Here is a 17,496-nt window from a genome sequence, read left to right as displayed (position 1 = left end):
TTTATAGTTTAGACTCAAACAATAAATCTCATATCAAGAAGCTTGGGAATCATTTCACAGGCATTCACTCCAGAATATTTTAATTCACGATGAGAGATCGAAATGTTCAACAGTTATACCATCAATTTCAGCAGATCAAGGACCGCAAGTCTTGGTTAAGAAAGATCGAACAAGAGATGGAAAAGGGGAAGAAAACAATGAGTGGGAATGATGTAGAAGGATCAGATGAAGCCAAAGGCATGTTGAAAATGTTGCAACAAGGAGTTTCTCAAGTTGGAAAGTCTGCTGCAAAACGTGTACCGACTAAGCATACCGCCAGCCACGCTGTACCAAGCTGCACCATTGGTTGTCCCATTTTTGAAGTTTGAGGGTTCATAGTCACATCCAGGCAGATGGGAATTTGCCATGGTGCGATGAGCCGAGGCATAGGCCCGTGAAAGGCTGCGGAACATATCATCGTCTGGGCTACCTGAATAGCTGGCGATCTGGCCTGCAAGTAAAAAGAACGAAGGTCAATTCCAATGTTGTAGCCCTTTTTAACATTGTTATGACGGTCACATTAGCCAAAACATACCAGTTCGTGTTTCATCATAGGGATAGTTGGCGACAAGATCTCCACCATGCAGATTGGCCGAGAGCACAAAGGGGACTCTTGCAATCCAGTGCACAACAGATCTGGTCTCTGGAGATATCTGTATTGATTTAGTAGAACAAATGATATTAAAGTAAATATCAAGCAAGAAAATGCAATATAAAGATTGATACAAGACTATAACAGCCTTTGTATTTTGTTGAAAGGGTTGACATAAACCAAGCCCGAGTTAAAATGTTGTAGCTGCCAAAATATGGCATTTGGGAGACATCTTTACTCTAATGTGGGCAAGAAAATATGGTAAAAGGCCTGAAAATAATGATGATGACCGAGCATTTTGGAAAGGTTCCCGAGGAAGGGTAATCATTTCAATCGCTTTAATTGATAGTGAACAAACTTTTCAAGGATAATGTAGGCCCCAGAGGGAGTACAATATGCGGTTGGTTACTATTCCAGTTAAGCGAGCTATTTCAATATAAATTCAATATCCCACCTTCACCTTGCTTGGTCTTTGGTTTCTGTAGATCTTGTCAATCGCTGACACTTTGCATTCGTTTCTTGCCTCATTTGTACACATTCTTCAGTTTCTACGCTTCTTCTACTATCACGAACGTTCTTTTCTTTTGTTGCTGTCAGCAGTTTTCTTGTGTGTTTCGGGGCATTTTACTTATAAGCAAATACTTTCCCTTATTTGCAATTACATAAACGGTACAATTAATAATGCTACCACTCTGCTGACAGTGACACGGTGAATCAATTGCTGCATTCACAATGCACAAAGCCGGAAATGAACTCGGTAATGACGAAATATCACTTTCCCCAGCACGTTGTTTGCATTGTATGCAAGGACCTGCATTTGAAAATCTTCGAAATAGAGATTATATTGTTTCAATTAATTTTTCAAAACATCAAAATAAACTAATGTTATTGCGTCACTTTTGTGGGGAAAAAAGTAGCAAATGGGGTTTTGGGGAAATCTTTTTTGCCCTTGGACAAACCTCTAACCAGACGATTCATTTGGTAGCATTCTGAATTGGGTGCGACAAGCAGTTTAGCTGGAGTTACGTGACACACAAACAGACGGACATTGAATCATATTATAGAGATGTTATATACGGTACTAGAACACCCACTCCCAAAGGGAGTGGCAGGAAGGGTCAGATCTTTTATCCTCTCTGGGGTATATAGATAAACGTAGATATAGGCTCTGGTATGTTAGTCTGTAGTGGACACAATAAGCATATAATATCAAGGATGTCAGGATTCCTCCAGATTTCATTCAGTCTATTGTTAAACAGCATCTTCTATCTATCTATCTTGTAGCATCATATAGTGTAGTGTAATATTTCTATCGGGTAGCATCTGTTTAAAAAGGTTTGTGGTTTATTATTTAAAAAAAAAAAAAAAAAAAAAAAAAAAACTTCTGGTAGGCTTGCCCCACAATAAGCTATTTGTTCACGTTAATGCGGCGTTTTACCAAGGAGGAAAAACCCCTTGGGGCGAGGGGATATTATTAATGATGTTTTTCAATAACATTATTATGCTTTTATCATTAGTGTTATGAGCCCATCCTCTGCACAACAGGAGACGGGGTTTTGCAATCGTGTGTGTGTGTGTGTATGTGTGTGTGTGTGTGTGTGTGTGTGTGTGTGTGTGTGTGTGTGTGTGTGTGTGTGTGTGTGTGTGTGTGTGTGTGTGTGTGTTTTCAATGTATTTCTTTTAAACATGTATTCCTTTGTGAGTTAGAGAACTACTGTTGCCAGGTAGAAAGAGGGATTGAGGCAGTGCCTTGTTCTTGGAATTCATGGCAGCTGTTGAGATAATCTGTTGGGCAAACTGTAATCTTGTGTGCTCGACTCCTTTTAATGTCTCGTGGCTTGTTTTCCGCTTGCGTGGCAGGGAGGAGCGGTTGGCCGCTCCTGAACCACTCCATATCTTCTTGTTTTAGGCTGTTCTTTCGGCTCGTGGGCCGCTCTTTGAATTGCTATCAATACGGCACACTTGTTTATTGCTCTCCGGAGAGATCTGCGAGGGTTTACGTACGTAATAACGGCTTGCGTAATTGCTTTCTCTAACCCCGTGCACGTACTTCAATAAATTTATCTGTAACAGTCTGAAGGTGTTGGTGGTCCAGTCCGGTACAAGTGGCCCCTACGTGTGTGTGTGTGTGTGTGTGTGTGTGTGTGTGTGTGTGTGTGTGTGTGTGTGTGTGTGTGTGTGTGTGTGTGTGTGTGCCATAACTTTTTACTATTATTTGAGCAGTTCTCATTAAATTTTCACCAAAGCTTTACTATGATAATATGGAAAAGACAAATTTATAATTTTGTCAAAAAGTCAAAAGGTTAAAGGTCAGCATCACCTAAAATCATCAATTTTCATACAGTTGACCTGAAATTTCAATTTACCATTTGAGTTTTGTCATCAAATTTTCAACAAAGCTTTATTATGAGAATATTGTTGCAGTTTTGGGAAACCGCCAAGAAGTAATAGCAACCACCATACAGGTGGCTGAGAATAGTTCTTTCATAGCAGAGCATTATCTTAGTCCTTTCCCCTTATATGGGTTAGTATGTCGCCATGCATTGGGAAGGGAAAGACAGGCCCTCCGGACACCGTAACATAAGGAGACAATTTGCCAGGCAATGCACACAGGCTCAAAGGCACACCATCCAAGCACCAGATAAAAGTCCCTTCCAGAGGGCTTGTGGGGGCAGGGTGACAAACTGCACCAATCGGGAGCCCTGACACCCTCAAACAGCAGCCCCACCCTCGCCAGGGCATGACAAAAAGGCCTTGCACACATGTCTCTCTCTCTCTCTTGGCTGGGCTCTCTCTGCCACCTCCGCATGTGTGCATGCCTCTCTTAGCCAGACCTCTCTCTCAGGCCTCTGCACGTGTCTGCTCCCTGTTGGCTGCCGGACTCCCTATCGGTGCACGTGTACACGACAGAGAGGCCTTGGACTTTGTTAGTTTTGCACGTGTTGATCACTCTCAGGTTACAGGTTCATCAGACTCTCCTTCTCGCTGCACGTGTGCATGACTTGGACTCTCCCTGCACGTCTTTGCCTGCTCGTGTTCGTGCTGAGGATTGACTTTGCCTGCTTGTGTTGGGGACTGCCGTTTGCCGGCCTGGTGCTCGTTGGTGAGGTCAAGACGAAGCTCTTCGCGAGGAGAAGCATCTGGTAAAATCATAACCATTTTGCTAACAGGACCCCAAAGTTCGTTCCCACTCTCCCCCGTGAATGTGTGATGGGCGCCCTTGCTGTATTTATTCGTAGTAATCGTCATAAGGCATAAATTAAGCTAGGTTTCTGCCTCTTGGCCTTTTTTCTTTCCTATTGACAAGTTGCACTGTAAATACTTGTAAATAAATCGAATCGTTAAACGTTTCCTTTCCCTCTGTCCGTGAATGTCTTTTCTTCCACTGGTTCACCATTGCTCACACCCAGAGTAACGATCACACATAACAAAATTAACATTAGCCCGGCGGGTACCAAGTTGCTCAGCCGTCTAAATTTCCATCCAGGAACAAAATAAAGTGGTACACTGCCGGAGGGCAGGTACTTTCCCGATTGAAACAGTCATGTGGTGCAGGTAAGTGGGGTTATTTATTTGACCCTGCTACCGCGCGACACACCAAATGGCGTTCGTAGTTTCTGGCTCGCAACCTGCTGAAGTATGACGTTATTCGTGCACGGCAGCCTCAGGCCCGGCAAATTCGGGAGGAAACGGAGGCTAACCCCCTCGTAGTAGACCCAAACTCCGGAAACCGCAACATTATTGGTGTTCAGGAGCGGCATTTCGAACCTCCGGACACCGTAACACATTGGTGTCCGGGAGTGGGATTGGACCCGAGGTGCGCTTCACACACCTCAAAAATTAATCTTCACACACCTAATTAATTTTGAATTTGGTCAAAAGGTCAATGGTCAGCGTCGCATAAAATCATCAATTTTCACCCGATTGACCTGAAATTTTAAGAATTTGCATATTGGGTCACTGAATTGGTTCTACAATCAAAAGCTAGAAGCTGATTTAAAAAAAATATCTTAAGCTCAAAGGTCAAGGCTGCATAAAATCACCAATTTGTATCCCATAAAATAAAATCACCAAAATTTTGATTTTGTATTTTTGCTTTACGGTTTTCGTTATTTTGAGCATACAGAAGAATACATCTAAATACAAACGGACGCGGATGGGCTTTGCATTTTCAGATGTTTTCTAGTTACTTTTGTTATTAGAAGCGGCCATGGAAAAATGCCACGATATAAATATAAAATCCATGATGAAATATATATTTAAAATCAACACTTCTTTGACATTTAGTACCTTCCTTTCATTGAAGTAAGACCTTGACATGAGTCTTTCGTAAAATAAATGTAACCATATAATCATCAAGATTTTCATTTGATATCAAGAACACCATTCCTTCAAGTTGAAACCAACAAATTATACCACTCAAAACAAAGCATTCAAAATATTTTGTCATACCTTTGGGTTGTTGTCTATCTGTTCATAGAGATTGGCTGCCAGGTGGTTGTTACCATTGTGCCCATCATACATGATCCTGTCCAGATCTGGAAAGTTCCTGTTCAGGTCGATCCCTTGTGCATTATTTCGACCCAACAGCCAATCACGCTCTGGCCAGTCCTGGCCAGAAAACAAAAAAAAGCAAGATCAATCTCAATGTGTAATTGTATACCACCGATATCACAAGAACAAAAGATTGCCAAAGGCTACTCAGAAAAAAAAAAATCTAAGCCTTATTCAGAAAAGATGGCGAGTACCCATTTGAAAATACAAAAATATAAACAACAACAAAAACCTTAGGCACCCCTAATATAAATCTTAATTAAGCCACAGCTACACATTAATTGTCATGTGATCCTTTTTGAGGATATTGTGAAAACATGAGAATTGTTTGGGTAGGAGATGTTCCATGTGGTAAAGACCAGCAGACTGATTCTACTGTAGGCAATCGTACAAGGATGGGAAACTGTGTAGCACAATCTGGAGTCATCAACCAAGTGTAAAATGTTCCCAGCACAAAAGTAAACATTTTGTAGGTCTGATCCACACTCATGTAATTCGGACAAACCGTGTCCAATTTCTGGCAAACTTGGTGTCTCTCGGCCATTGGTGTATCATGTAACCATCTCGATTTGTATTATTACAACCTCCAAGGACGCATCGACTATGCAAGGCATATTTGTGGAAAATCGAAAATTATTCCCCGTTAGACTTAAATCAGACCGTGATGTAAACCGTAGACAATACGAAAACGGCTGTCGACTTCTGAGTGTGACGTCACGCCGAGATGTGAAGAAGATGAAGATTGACTTTTAATCGCAAAATTATGTATTTGATACATCTCAAATCGGAAAAAGGCACAACAAATCAAGTTTGTAGAGTATTGATGGTAGATTAGCAGAGGTGGTCTGAGCGTTTGGGTTCCCCTTTAATTTTAATCACGTTCTTCTTTCCTGTTTGATTTATCTTTTTATCATTCAAGCACTACATTTAAATGCAACCATCCTCAGTAACATCAGTTGCAAATCTTGACACATGAAAAAGATACATTTCAGTGTTCAAGCATAAAGACAAAAAAAATAAAATAAAAAATAAAAAGCAAGGATGAATTGTGCATGAACAAAAACCAAGGATGAAAAACAGGGAAAAATATTTTTTAAACAGATAGTTGCAAATATGGTTAGTTATATAGGGAGTCCCTCTCTATACACTCATTCGACCAACGTTTTTTTTCACATTAACGCTTTTAAAGAATTTACACCACTTTTCGGTGAACGCATCATCATTTTCGTGTCAAATTTTTTTTTACTTCTCCTCAGAAATAAAGTGCGCCATAACCTTTCTGTTCATGTTTTTGTGACCCACAGAATATCAGAGAAGTGTAAGACACCATTAATACGAGCAAGTGATGCTCGTGCTTCATAAAAAAAAACACAAGACCCTTATGTTGGAAATGCAATTAGACAATATAAAACGGTCCGACAGAGGGGAAGCTCCTTCTCAAATCGGACGTTTGCTATCCTTTTACTTAACCGATCTACGATTGGGACAATACTCGAGCACAAGGCGAGAGTTATCAAACTTGTGAAGGGAGTTGTGCCGATAAAGTCAAAGGTAATTTCCAAGAAAACGAGTGGAGTAATTACCGAGATGGAAAAACTTTTGATTTTGTGACTTAAGGACCAGACAACATAATCAGCACATGTTGATGTCTATGTCACATACAGTTACGGGTATGAAGGTGCAATGACTGTTTTTAGTGGGCCTTGTTGTCACGTCTTGGTTTTTGTTTTTCGATGGCATTTCCTACATGATCCTGATCCAAAATCCTACGCTCCAGTCCAAGATTGTTTTTTTTTCTCATTCTGTTTCTCTGTGTCTGTCTCTCTCTCACTGTCTCTGTCTGTCTGTCTCTCTCTCACTCTGTCTCTGTCTCACTCTGTATCTGTCTCACTCTGTATCTGTCTCACTCTGTATCTGTCTCACTCTGTATCTGTCTCACTCTGTATCTGTCTCACTCTGTATCTGTCTCACTCTGTGTCTGGGCGATGTCTCACTGCTTTGTGCTGATGTTGAATTAAATTTGTATGTTTTTTTTCTTTTCGCGGATCCAGTTCCAGGTTCAGTCCCTCTAAAATTTACCGGTTCGCGGTTCGGGTTCGGTTTCAGTCGCATGTGGTCTGTTATCAAGTCATGTTATCAAGTCATGCATGTGGTTATGTTATCAAGATGTTATTCTGACTTTCATTGAGAATATATCTTGCCAAACTTCCCCCAAAACTGTACACAATGAGTGGAATTGCTGTAAGGAGCTACAGTATACCAGAAAAGAAGAAGTAAGCTGGCCAGACCATTCTTCTTTCCTTCTTCAAACATCAAGAAACCCAATCAACCCCTTCAACAAGAAAGGAACCTTGCCAGCCATGGATAAAAGCAGCCAGATATCAGATGAAGAGGCAGAAATCTCTGCCTCATTGTCTCAGTAATCTCACAAATCATCACCGAAACATCTCAGGCATTGACATGTATTACGCATGGATATTTTTTCACTGAGTACAGTATGTATTTATGTGTAGTAATTTATTAAAATAAGCATTTATCTATGTTTGCCATTTACTTATTTAGTTACTGTCATTAGTATAAACTTATTCATACATAGATTTATATTCTGTATGAATGTGTTGTTCGTATGCTGTTAGGATTCACTTTAGTTAGCTTAGGATGGCCAAAAATCACTGCCCAGGATCGCATCCTCAATTTTAACTCTATGCCAATGGGAAAACCGTTTTCGATTTACACTTTTTTGCATAACACTCCACTTTGTGGGAATGCATCCTGAGCATCCGAACCGTAAGTCGTTTTTCCTTGTGGTCAGTACCTGGCTGGCTGCGAGTTCAAAGCCATCAGGGTTCATACTTGGCATGATGTGGATCCGAGTTGAGTCGATTAGGGTCCTAATGCGTGGGTTTCCTTTTTTGTACTCCATACAAAGATACTGTGCAAGAGTAATCATAAGTTCTCTGCCCACAGCCTCGTTTCCATGCATGTTTGCCACGTACTTGAATTCTGGTTCACCTGCAGAGAAGGGGGCAGACAGTTGTTTATTATTACATGATACAAGACACAACTTTATGCATGCATAATCTTAATGATCGGAATCATGCAAATCACCTCAATCATACAATAAACTCGTTCATAGAAGAAGTATGTATACACTTGGAAATCCATGAACATACTTTGTTTTCCAGACATAACAGGCAGGAAACTAGAACGGCACTCAGTAGAGTACACGTCCACGCGGTTGAACAGTTTACGTTTTGTATCCCACCGATAGGCCGGATCTGCATTAGGGTGGTCCAAAAATGCAAAAAAAATCACTTTTTTATCTGGATTTTGATGCTCTATTGGATTATTGTTAGAAATGGTCTAAATCATTCACCCAAAAAATATTTTGCATCTGAGTCATCTATAAACTCATACACACTCAACATATAAATTTGTCATTTTGGTCAATTTTAATGAAAATCGTCCATGTTGAGAGGCTTACAAAGACTTTAGAAATATTTTTTTTCCTAAATAATGTCATTGATGGTACATACCCCTGTGAAGTCCTCATGGTCGAAACATGAGTCAGACATGTATGAACATGTTTCAAACATGTTTCAAGCATTGTCAAACATGTTTCGACCATGATGATTTCACACTCACAGGCGCAAGCGCATGCAAAAAGTCATGAACCACAAAATGGCTTAGTACAATAGTGCATGTACTTTTTCCACCTAGGTTGCTATTGGATTGTTCTCATTTAGCCAAATTTGGTGAAAAACGCCATATTTCAATTGAAGTGTGTACGAGTTTCTAGATGGAATTGAGTGAAAATATTTGGTGGGTGAATGTTTTAGACCATTTCTAACAATAATCCAGTAGAGCATCAAAATCGGAGAGATCGATGTTTTTTGGACCACCCTAATCTGCATCCGGACCATTCATTCTTGTCACACCAAAATCCAATTGGCTTGTTCTTGTCACCTACCCAACGTATCCACGGAGTTTTGCCATAATCAGTCTACAACTTTTTGAAATATGCTATATATTGTTTTTGGCCGCATCTCTAAATGGTGAAGCATCACTTAAAATTTTCTGGTATTTTCTGGATAGATATCATGGGGCCCGCAAGAGAAGATCGTCATGGGGCCCGCAAGGCTAACCCCCGCTCCAGAAGGGAAAAATGGCCTTAAAATGCCTGTTGTGTTGTGTTGTATATAGATAGATATCTCAAAAGTTTTGGTATATAGTATGTATATGAAAATTTTCCAGTCATGTAGGGGCTAAACATTCACTTATAATCATCAGTTGGGCTAGCAGGATTGCATAGAGGTATGCACACCCGCCTCTAAGCTGTCTATCCTGGGTTTTAATATCGACCCACCTATAAACTGTCAAAGGCAGGGTGATTCATCAATGTGTGTGCCTTCCTTCGGATGGATGTTAATCTAGCGTCCTGTCTGTCTGAATTAGTCAGTGGACATTAAATATCCCACGGTGTCCTTCGCGAAAAGTAAACAAGTATTCGCTGGCACAATGAACATAATTCCAAATTCCTGCTCTAACCAGCAGGGGGCACTGCATCAGCATCACAGCCATGCTCCCAGCAATGATGCAAGCCAACAGATACATGCTGCACACGAAATGATGATGGTGATTATCATCAGTTAGGTCAAACATACAATGACTGTGCTGGGCCAATTGCCATATAGCTCTCACCAACTCTTGGTTTATAACGTCAAAGTTGTTACATCCCTCTCGAGTACAAAGTATCCTGAATTTTTCACGTTGCCTTTACTTGAGATAAACATAACAGAGGGTTCACATGTTATGCTGGCGGAGGCACATCCATCGATGCATTCACATCAAATCCTATTTTCTTTGTCGATTCTAGGAATGGAATAAAGGTCATGGTGACCTACAGGATACTTGTTATCAACTTTGCATAAACCCCAAAAGCATTGTTTCATCGTGGTAATCAATAGCTCTTCTCACATATAAAGCAATTTGTCATATTTTTAGGTCATTTCATCTCGGTTCTCGAAGAGTTGAACTTATAAAATGGGTCGTGATGTCGGGATGTCTGTCCGTCCAGTCTGTCCATTAACGTTTTGCTACTCCTCCCTTATCACCCAGCTGAATTGTTCTGAAACTTGACACATTAATAAAAGACAGTATCCTGCACAATTGCTCTGGCTTCAATTTTTCGATTTCAGATCATGGGGGCTCTTAGGGAGGGGGTGGGGGGGAGGGGGGGGGGGGTTAATCCCCAAACTTTGGATCCCTACTCATCCCTTATTTACGAACCGATTGCTCTGAAACCCGATACAGCCCTTATACTAGATGGCCCGCACAATCACTCAGGCATAATTTTTTTAAATTTTGGATCATTGGTGCTCCCTGGAGGGGGAATGGGGGGGAGGAGTGGGGGTGGTGTGCAGGGGGGGGATGTGCGTGGGGAGGGGGGGGGGCGGAAGAGGGGGGATCCCCTGAAAAGTTGGATCCCTACTGGTCCCTTATTTACCAAATGATTTCTCTGAAACCCAATACAGACCTTCTACTCGATGGTCCACAGGAACAGTTGGTCTTAGATTTTTCAATCTCGGATCAGGGTGCTTCCAGGGGAGGTTCCCGCAAATCAAATCAAAGCTCAAGAGATGACTGTCAACCCACTCGGGGGGGAGGGGCTATTTTTTTTATTTATTATTATTATTATTATTATTATTATTATTATTATTATTATTATTATTATTATGTTTCTTCAGCATGCAATGCAGAGGAAAACCGATTGTTTCCGTTCAGGTAATTATAATTATTCTTCCGCCCTGATTTTCAGGGTCCAAATCCTTTAAAATTAATGTTCTCTGCGACAGTTGGTCCGATCGACATGAAATCTTCACCAAATGAGCGACTCCACATGTGGATTTTTTAATGCTTATTATGACGTCATACATCACGTGGTATGGGCACCATCGAGGAAAACATTCAAAGTTTTCCCCCTTTTTTTAAAGACAATTTTCCCTGCTGGAGCGGGGGTTAGCCTTGCGGGCCCAATGACAATCATCATGGCTCCCTTTTTGAGGCAATGTTTTTTTTTATGGCCAGATGCCCTTCCTGACGCCAACCCTTTCGTCACCTCTTACGACACACAGGGATACGGTGTACCTATTCTAAGCCGGGGCAGACACCGGCACATTCATTCCAGCATGCTGGTACTCAATTTGCCGACCTCGGAAGGATGACAGGCTGGGTCAACCCCCGGCATTAATTCAACGATCGACCGGGATTCAAACTCAGAATCCTACGATCCCAAGCCGGCACCCTAGCCGCTAAGCCAACACCAGGCTTAAAACCTTCAAAGTTTGCACTTCTATATCTTCGAAACAGCTAAATGGAAAAAATTGATTCTATTATGACTTCATAATTTGGCAAGTAGAATGCATGATCCCATGAATATGAAATTTCTCGAGCATGACCTAAGGAAAAAAATCGGTTGAGAAAAACGTGTTTACAACATCAGCAGTCACATGGTTCGGCCGCCATATTATTTTTTTCCTGAAAACCACGATAAACCTTTTTTCTCCGAAACCACTGAACAGATCGAGGCCAAAGTTTACATGCACGAGAGCATATCCATGATGAACAAAAAGTTCCATGACCAATAGTCACATTGGTCACATGGTTTGGGAGATGTTTTTTTTTGAAGAATAAACGATTATAAAACCACTTCTCCAGAATAGTTTAACAGATCGAGTGGAAACGTTACCAATATGTTCCCCATGGCTTGAGGATACCATGGTGTTCTGTAATAAGTGATAGGTCACATGGTTTGGCAGCCATGAATAGTTCTTAAACTAAAAATTATATCTCTTCAACCACTTCATTGATTGAGGTGAAACTTCAAAGTAATGCAGCAGTTCTCAAGGGGAATAAGTGTTTAAAATTTCAACATGATTGGTCGTATGGTCTGGCAGCCAGAAGTTGATATTGTTTGAAGAAGAAGAAACTCATCATAGCATCTTCTCCAGCCATGTGACATATACATCCACTGCAACTTTGACTTTATTCTCTTAAAAACACATTTTCTCTGAAATCGTTAGTCGGATTGACAGGAAATATTCACCATAAGAGCACCTCTTGCAGAATTTTTAAAATAATTATGACGTCATAGGTCACGTGGTGCAGGCGCCATCTTGTAAAAAAACGAAAAACTTTGCACCTCCATATCTCTAAAAATTCTGTGTAGGAAAAATTGAGACATGGCTCTTTGTAAAGTGCTCTCAATGTGCAATAACACATGTTACTGATGATGTCATAGGTGCCTCCATTATGATGTCATAATTTGACAAGTACAAAACTTCATCCAATCAGGATGAAATTTATTGAGCATCATCTAGGGATAAATTGATGAGGAAAAAAAAAAGAATGACATCAGTCACATGGTTCGGCCATTTAAAAAAAACAAACAGAAATGCCTTAAAAAAAACACTAAAAACCCTTTTCCTCTGAAACGGTTGAACAGTTTGAGGTGAAACTTACAGACAAGTGTACTGTTGCCATGCCATAACATATGGCATGCCAACCACATATGGCAATTTCAAATCTACATAACATATGCCATGGCAGCCAGATGTTATTGTTTGAAGACGAAGAACCTCTACATTATTATCTTCTCCAGCCTTTTGACTTTTCAATATATCTATTAATTATGTGCTGTTTGAAGTGAGTGGCATCCTCTCAATTAATTGCGTACCTCTATTAATTATGTACTATCGGAATGTGCCTTTCGACTCTTTGGACTGCTAAGACCCATTAAACCTTTGAAGAACATTCAAGTCCCCCAAGACCTTTAAAACCACCAAAACCCCATTTACCCCGAAGACCCTTAAATACGATGAAGAACCAGAGGACCTGAAGACCCAAAAGAACCCGAGGGCACAAAAGACCCCGAGGACCCAAAAGGCCCCGAGGACCCAAAAGACCAAGAGGACCCAAAAGACCCCAAAAAATCCAGAGAACCCCGAGGATTCAAACGACCCCAATGACCCAAAAGACCCCTCATTTAAAAAAATATATTTAAAATACAATACTGAATTCAGTTTTATAAAGAGGATGTCATGTGTTACGTCTGTCTGATGAAAGCGGGGTTTTATCAAAGCGGGGTTGGATCAAAGCCGGGTTGGATCAAGGCGGGAAGGCTGAGGAAACCGGTTATCACTGCCAGCAGTTATAAAGTGGCAGCTCCAGTTTCATATTATTTTTTTACCCAATGTAAGCCTTTGATTTTGTGCAAAGATCCCATTGGTAGTTTCAAGAATTTCAAATCTACAAATTAATTTGAGCAACTGAGGTCAAGCACAAAAAAAAATTACATTTCTTAAAGCCCCGCAACACTTTCTTCAGATTGGCCATGAATGCTCAGATTTGAAATAACTGTTGCAACCACACAACCCAAGCATAAATTCTGATAGCACAAACATCAGTATTCACAAGCTCTGCCTAAGTTTAAAATTGGGAAGCGGCCATGACTGATATTACGGCACTGTTCAGATGCCAACCAATAAATCTGCACTGAACACTCATTCCATTTGTACACTTCTGGGAGAAAAAAAACAGCATTTAGTAAAACAGTATTGCCTTGTACATCGCATACCAAAAAACACAAACTGCTGGTTGGGAACAGCTCTTTAAAATGTTTGTGAATGTAATCTGATCAAAGTGTCAATATGTATATAATAATATTCAGACAAATATAATCAAATATCGTTAAGATCCGTTTGTCTAATCATATATCCAAGATAATTTTATCAGCCTATAATCCCATCTACTTTAATAAACAACTACAAAAGCTGGATTTGAAGATTGGTGCCGCGACAGACTGAAACATCCTGCCATACAGCGAGTCGCATGATAAACAACCTAAAGATCGAGGGGAAATGCCGAGAACAACCAACCAAGGAGAGGATAGCTGCCAAAGCAATACTCTTGGCATGAAATTAATCAGGTACTTTGCCAATGGAGAATCAAGACGTAAAATTTTGCAACTCGGCCAGGGCACTAGGATATAATGGCACACTTTTACAAAGATACCACAACATTAATAACACACACAGCTGATTGTTAGCAGATGGAACAGCCAGCTTTATGTCGATTCCGATCATGTCGATATGGAGGATCACTGGATCATGTCGATTCATGTCGATCAATTAAGTTACGCAAAGGTAGAATGAATAAGGTTAAAAACACTTTAGTTGTCAGATTTTCTCTCTGAGCAGAAACACCGGTGATAATGTCCTTCTCCCAAGATCATCATAATCATCGGATTAGAGGAAGAAGGCGATCCTGGAATACCCCCGTCTCTACATTCGTTGAAATACTGAACTTTAGTGTGTACATGCTTGAGAACAGCAGACTTATGGAAGGTGGAAACACTTGTCCAACCAGGGCTTGTCTAATTTAGACTTAAATACACTTGTCGTCTCAGCCTCAACAACTCTCGGTGGAAGACTGTTCCAGTGATCCACAACTCTACTGCTGAAGAAGCACTTCCTGATGTCTAATCTGCTCCTCTCCTTAAATAACTTCCTCGAGTGACCTCCAGTTGAAGTACAGTATGTCGAGCTGGCTTGAAGATCGATCCTGATCAACCCATGAAGAATCTGATGTACAATAATCACATCACCCTTCCCCCCTTCTATAGTAGAGGGAGTGTAGATTCAAGATCCTCAGCCTATCTTGATCGGGAAACTCCTTGGTTTCTGGAACCATTTTAGTGGCCATCCTCTGCACTTTCTCAACTTAAGCTGTATCTGTCTTGAATAGGAGGTGCCAGTGAGGAGATTTCCATATTCTAGGAGAGGTCTAACCAATGTTAAGCACAAAAGCAACAAGGAAGTCCTGTTCATGTGACTGAATGTCATCCTTATGATGCCACGTAGCTGATATCCTTTGTTAACAGCTGCTACAACAAGATCGTGGAATTTCAATTCCCTGTCCACGAGAACTCCCAAGTCCTTCTCCTGGTTGACCTTCTGTACTGTAACTTGATTCATACCATACTCCTGTTCAAGGTCATTTTTGCCTATGTGTACCACCTTGCATTTACCTTGGTTAAAGTGCAGTTTCCACATGTTTGACCATCTGGTTACACTGTCCAAGTCCTTTTGTAGGATTTTAGTTTGCTCTGTGGGTCCAGCTGGGCTGTACAGTTTTGTGGCATCTGCAACTATCTCAACTGCTCCTTCCACCATGTCAGGAAGATCAATAATAGACAGCAAACAATGAAACACCCAGTACACTTCCTTTCATCTTTCCCTTAAAGCTAGTTGATGTTCCACAAGGCAGCATCTTAATACTAATATCAACCGCTCTCACATGATCTCCACAAGAATTGGTAATCAAACTATCCAATCTACTTCTCTGCACAGACACTGTCAGAGGTGCAGTCCCCAAAACTCCTTAGCCTCACTATCTGCCATAAACGCTTGTGGAAGGATGATATCACCGTCTGGGTATTTTCTGTAGAGCCAAGGCATTCCTGAGGCACACAGAGCTGATCACAGAGTACAAAGTTTTCATATGGAGATCCATGGAGTATGGCTCCCTGTTCTAGGATGCTGGTCACCATTCTCCTCTTGAGGCATACAAAAACGAGGCCCTCTGCACCATTGGAATCTCAAAATTACCAGGGTATGTCACTCTTCCACGAATGGCAAGTTGTTAGGCTCTATTTTATACAACCTTACATCTGGACTTGCTCCTACTGCTCTCTGCCCTTCTCCAATTGTCCCATGTCGCACATGTTCCTCAGGAAGCCCTCACCAGCTCCTGCTCCACAAGTCCAGGCGGGTTGTCCACCTGCATCAATTTATCCCCTTGTTTTGCCAAATGTGGAATAATGTCCATATCCATTATCTCGTCCTCCTCACTACCTCATGCACTCACCCATGCACATCTATACAGTACAGTACACAGACTGATTCTTTCCTATTATTTTTCTTTCTCGACCATTGTGACTTGCTTTTGTATTATTTTTCCTTGCGTATGTCCACCCACTGTAATACGCACTGATTGGCTGTAAACCTTCTGTCTCTTGTCATTTTGCTTCTCCATAAGCATCGACACCAATACAGAAAAAGGTCAACACAAGCACAATCACCTAAATATCTTCCTGGATTCGTTGCAAATGCAGCCTAATTAAAGCCAGTTGCTGTTGACTCGATTAAAAGCCATGCATTAAAAAAAATTGTGGTCCATCATTCATAGGAGAAGTCTTTATCGTGCCCAAAGCAATGGAGGCATGTGCCTGCATTCCAGTGTTAAAAGCCAGGGAATGGTGGATAGATTCATCATTATGTGTGAAAGTTTCAAGATTCAATACCGAGTTGTGTGCACTGTTGGCTCTCAACATTGGTTTCTGTCCTGGCAGACCTATGCGTTGTGCCCACGTGGTTTTGTGAACTGGCCAATTTCCACAAATAATTTACAAAACCACACAATCTCAAAAACTAAATTTTTTTCCTTTGCTCTTGACTCAACTTGATACAGACATTTTCTTTCTTTCTCTCGTTATTTATCATGACCAGGACTCTCATCTTTTACGTAACTTTGATGTACGTTTGTTTCATATTAATTGGATAACTGTGGTAGCATGCATATTGCTTGAACAGGTGATGTTTACCTCTGCCACCAAAGGTGGATGGAGGTTATGTTTTCAGCCCTGTCTGTTTGTTTGTTTGTTTGTCTGTGAACATGATATCTCAAAAGGTTGTGGACGGATTCGGACGAAATTTGGCAGAGAGGTAGTGTACAGTCGTGGCCAAAGATATTGGCACCCTTGCACTTTTTAAAAATAACACACAATCTTCTCCAAAAAGAAGTTGACAAAAGTATTTGGTCTCCACAATTCTTTATTTTACTGTTAATATTACAGAACCTTTTTTTTTTATTCAGAACTTAATACTGTATATCCTTTTAAATAAGAAAATAAAAATAAATGGCATTGACAAAATTATTAACACCCTTGACTTAATATTTGGTAGCACAGCCTATGGACAAAATAACTGCAGTCAAGCACTTCCTATAGCCATGAATGAGCTTCCTACACCTCTCTACTGGCAGTTTAGCCCACTCTTCTTGTCCAGTTCTCCCAGATTTGAAGGGTGCCTGCCTTCTCCCAACTGCTGTTTTCAGATCTCCCCACAGGTGTTCAATGGGATTTAGATCTGGACTCATTGCTGGCCACTTCAGAACAGTCCAGGTGTTTTGTCCTGAACAATTCCTGGATGCTTTTTGAAGTGTGTTTGGGGTCATTGTCCTGCTACAAGACC

General features: G+C 40.9%; 1 protein-coding gene across 1 annotated transcript in view; it reads right to left on the bottom strand.

The window, feature by feature from the left end:
* Positions 1 to 17,496, bottom strand: part of CPE (carboxypeptidase E) — a 72,269-nt gene that overhangs the window by 42,372 nt on the left and 12,401 nt on the right. The window contains exons 2-5 of the mRNA XM_068113120.2: positions 8,001 to 8,197; positions 5,084 to 5,242; positions 575 to 692; positions 314 to 490 (exon numbers count right to left, since the gene is read on the bottom strand). Coding sequence (XP_067969221.1) covers positions 314 to 490; positions 575 to 692; positions 5,084 to 5,242; positions 8,001 to 8,197 — 651 coding nt within the window. The remainder of the gene's footprint in view (positions 1 to 313; positions 491 to 574; positions 693 to 5,083; positions 5,243 to 8,000; positions 8,198 to 17,496) is intronic.

The sequence above is a fragment of the Myxine glutinosa genome, chromosome 4 (genome assembly GCF_964187855.1).
Source record: "Myxine glutinosa chromosome 4, kmMyxGlut1.1, whole genome shotgun sequence".
NCBI lineage: Eukaryota > Metazoa > Chordata > Myxini > Myxiniformes > Myxinidae > Myxine > Myxine glutinosa.
This window is presented reverse-complemented; position numbering and strand designations above follow the sequence as displayed.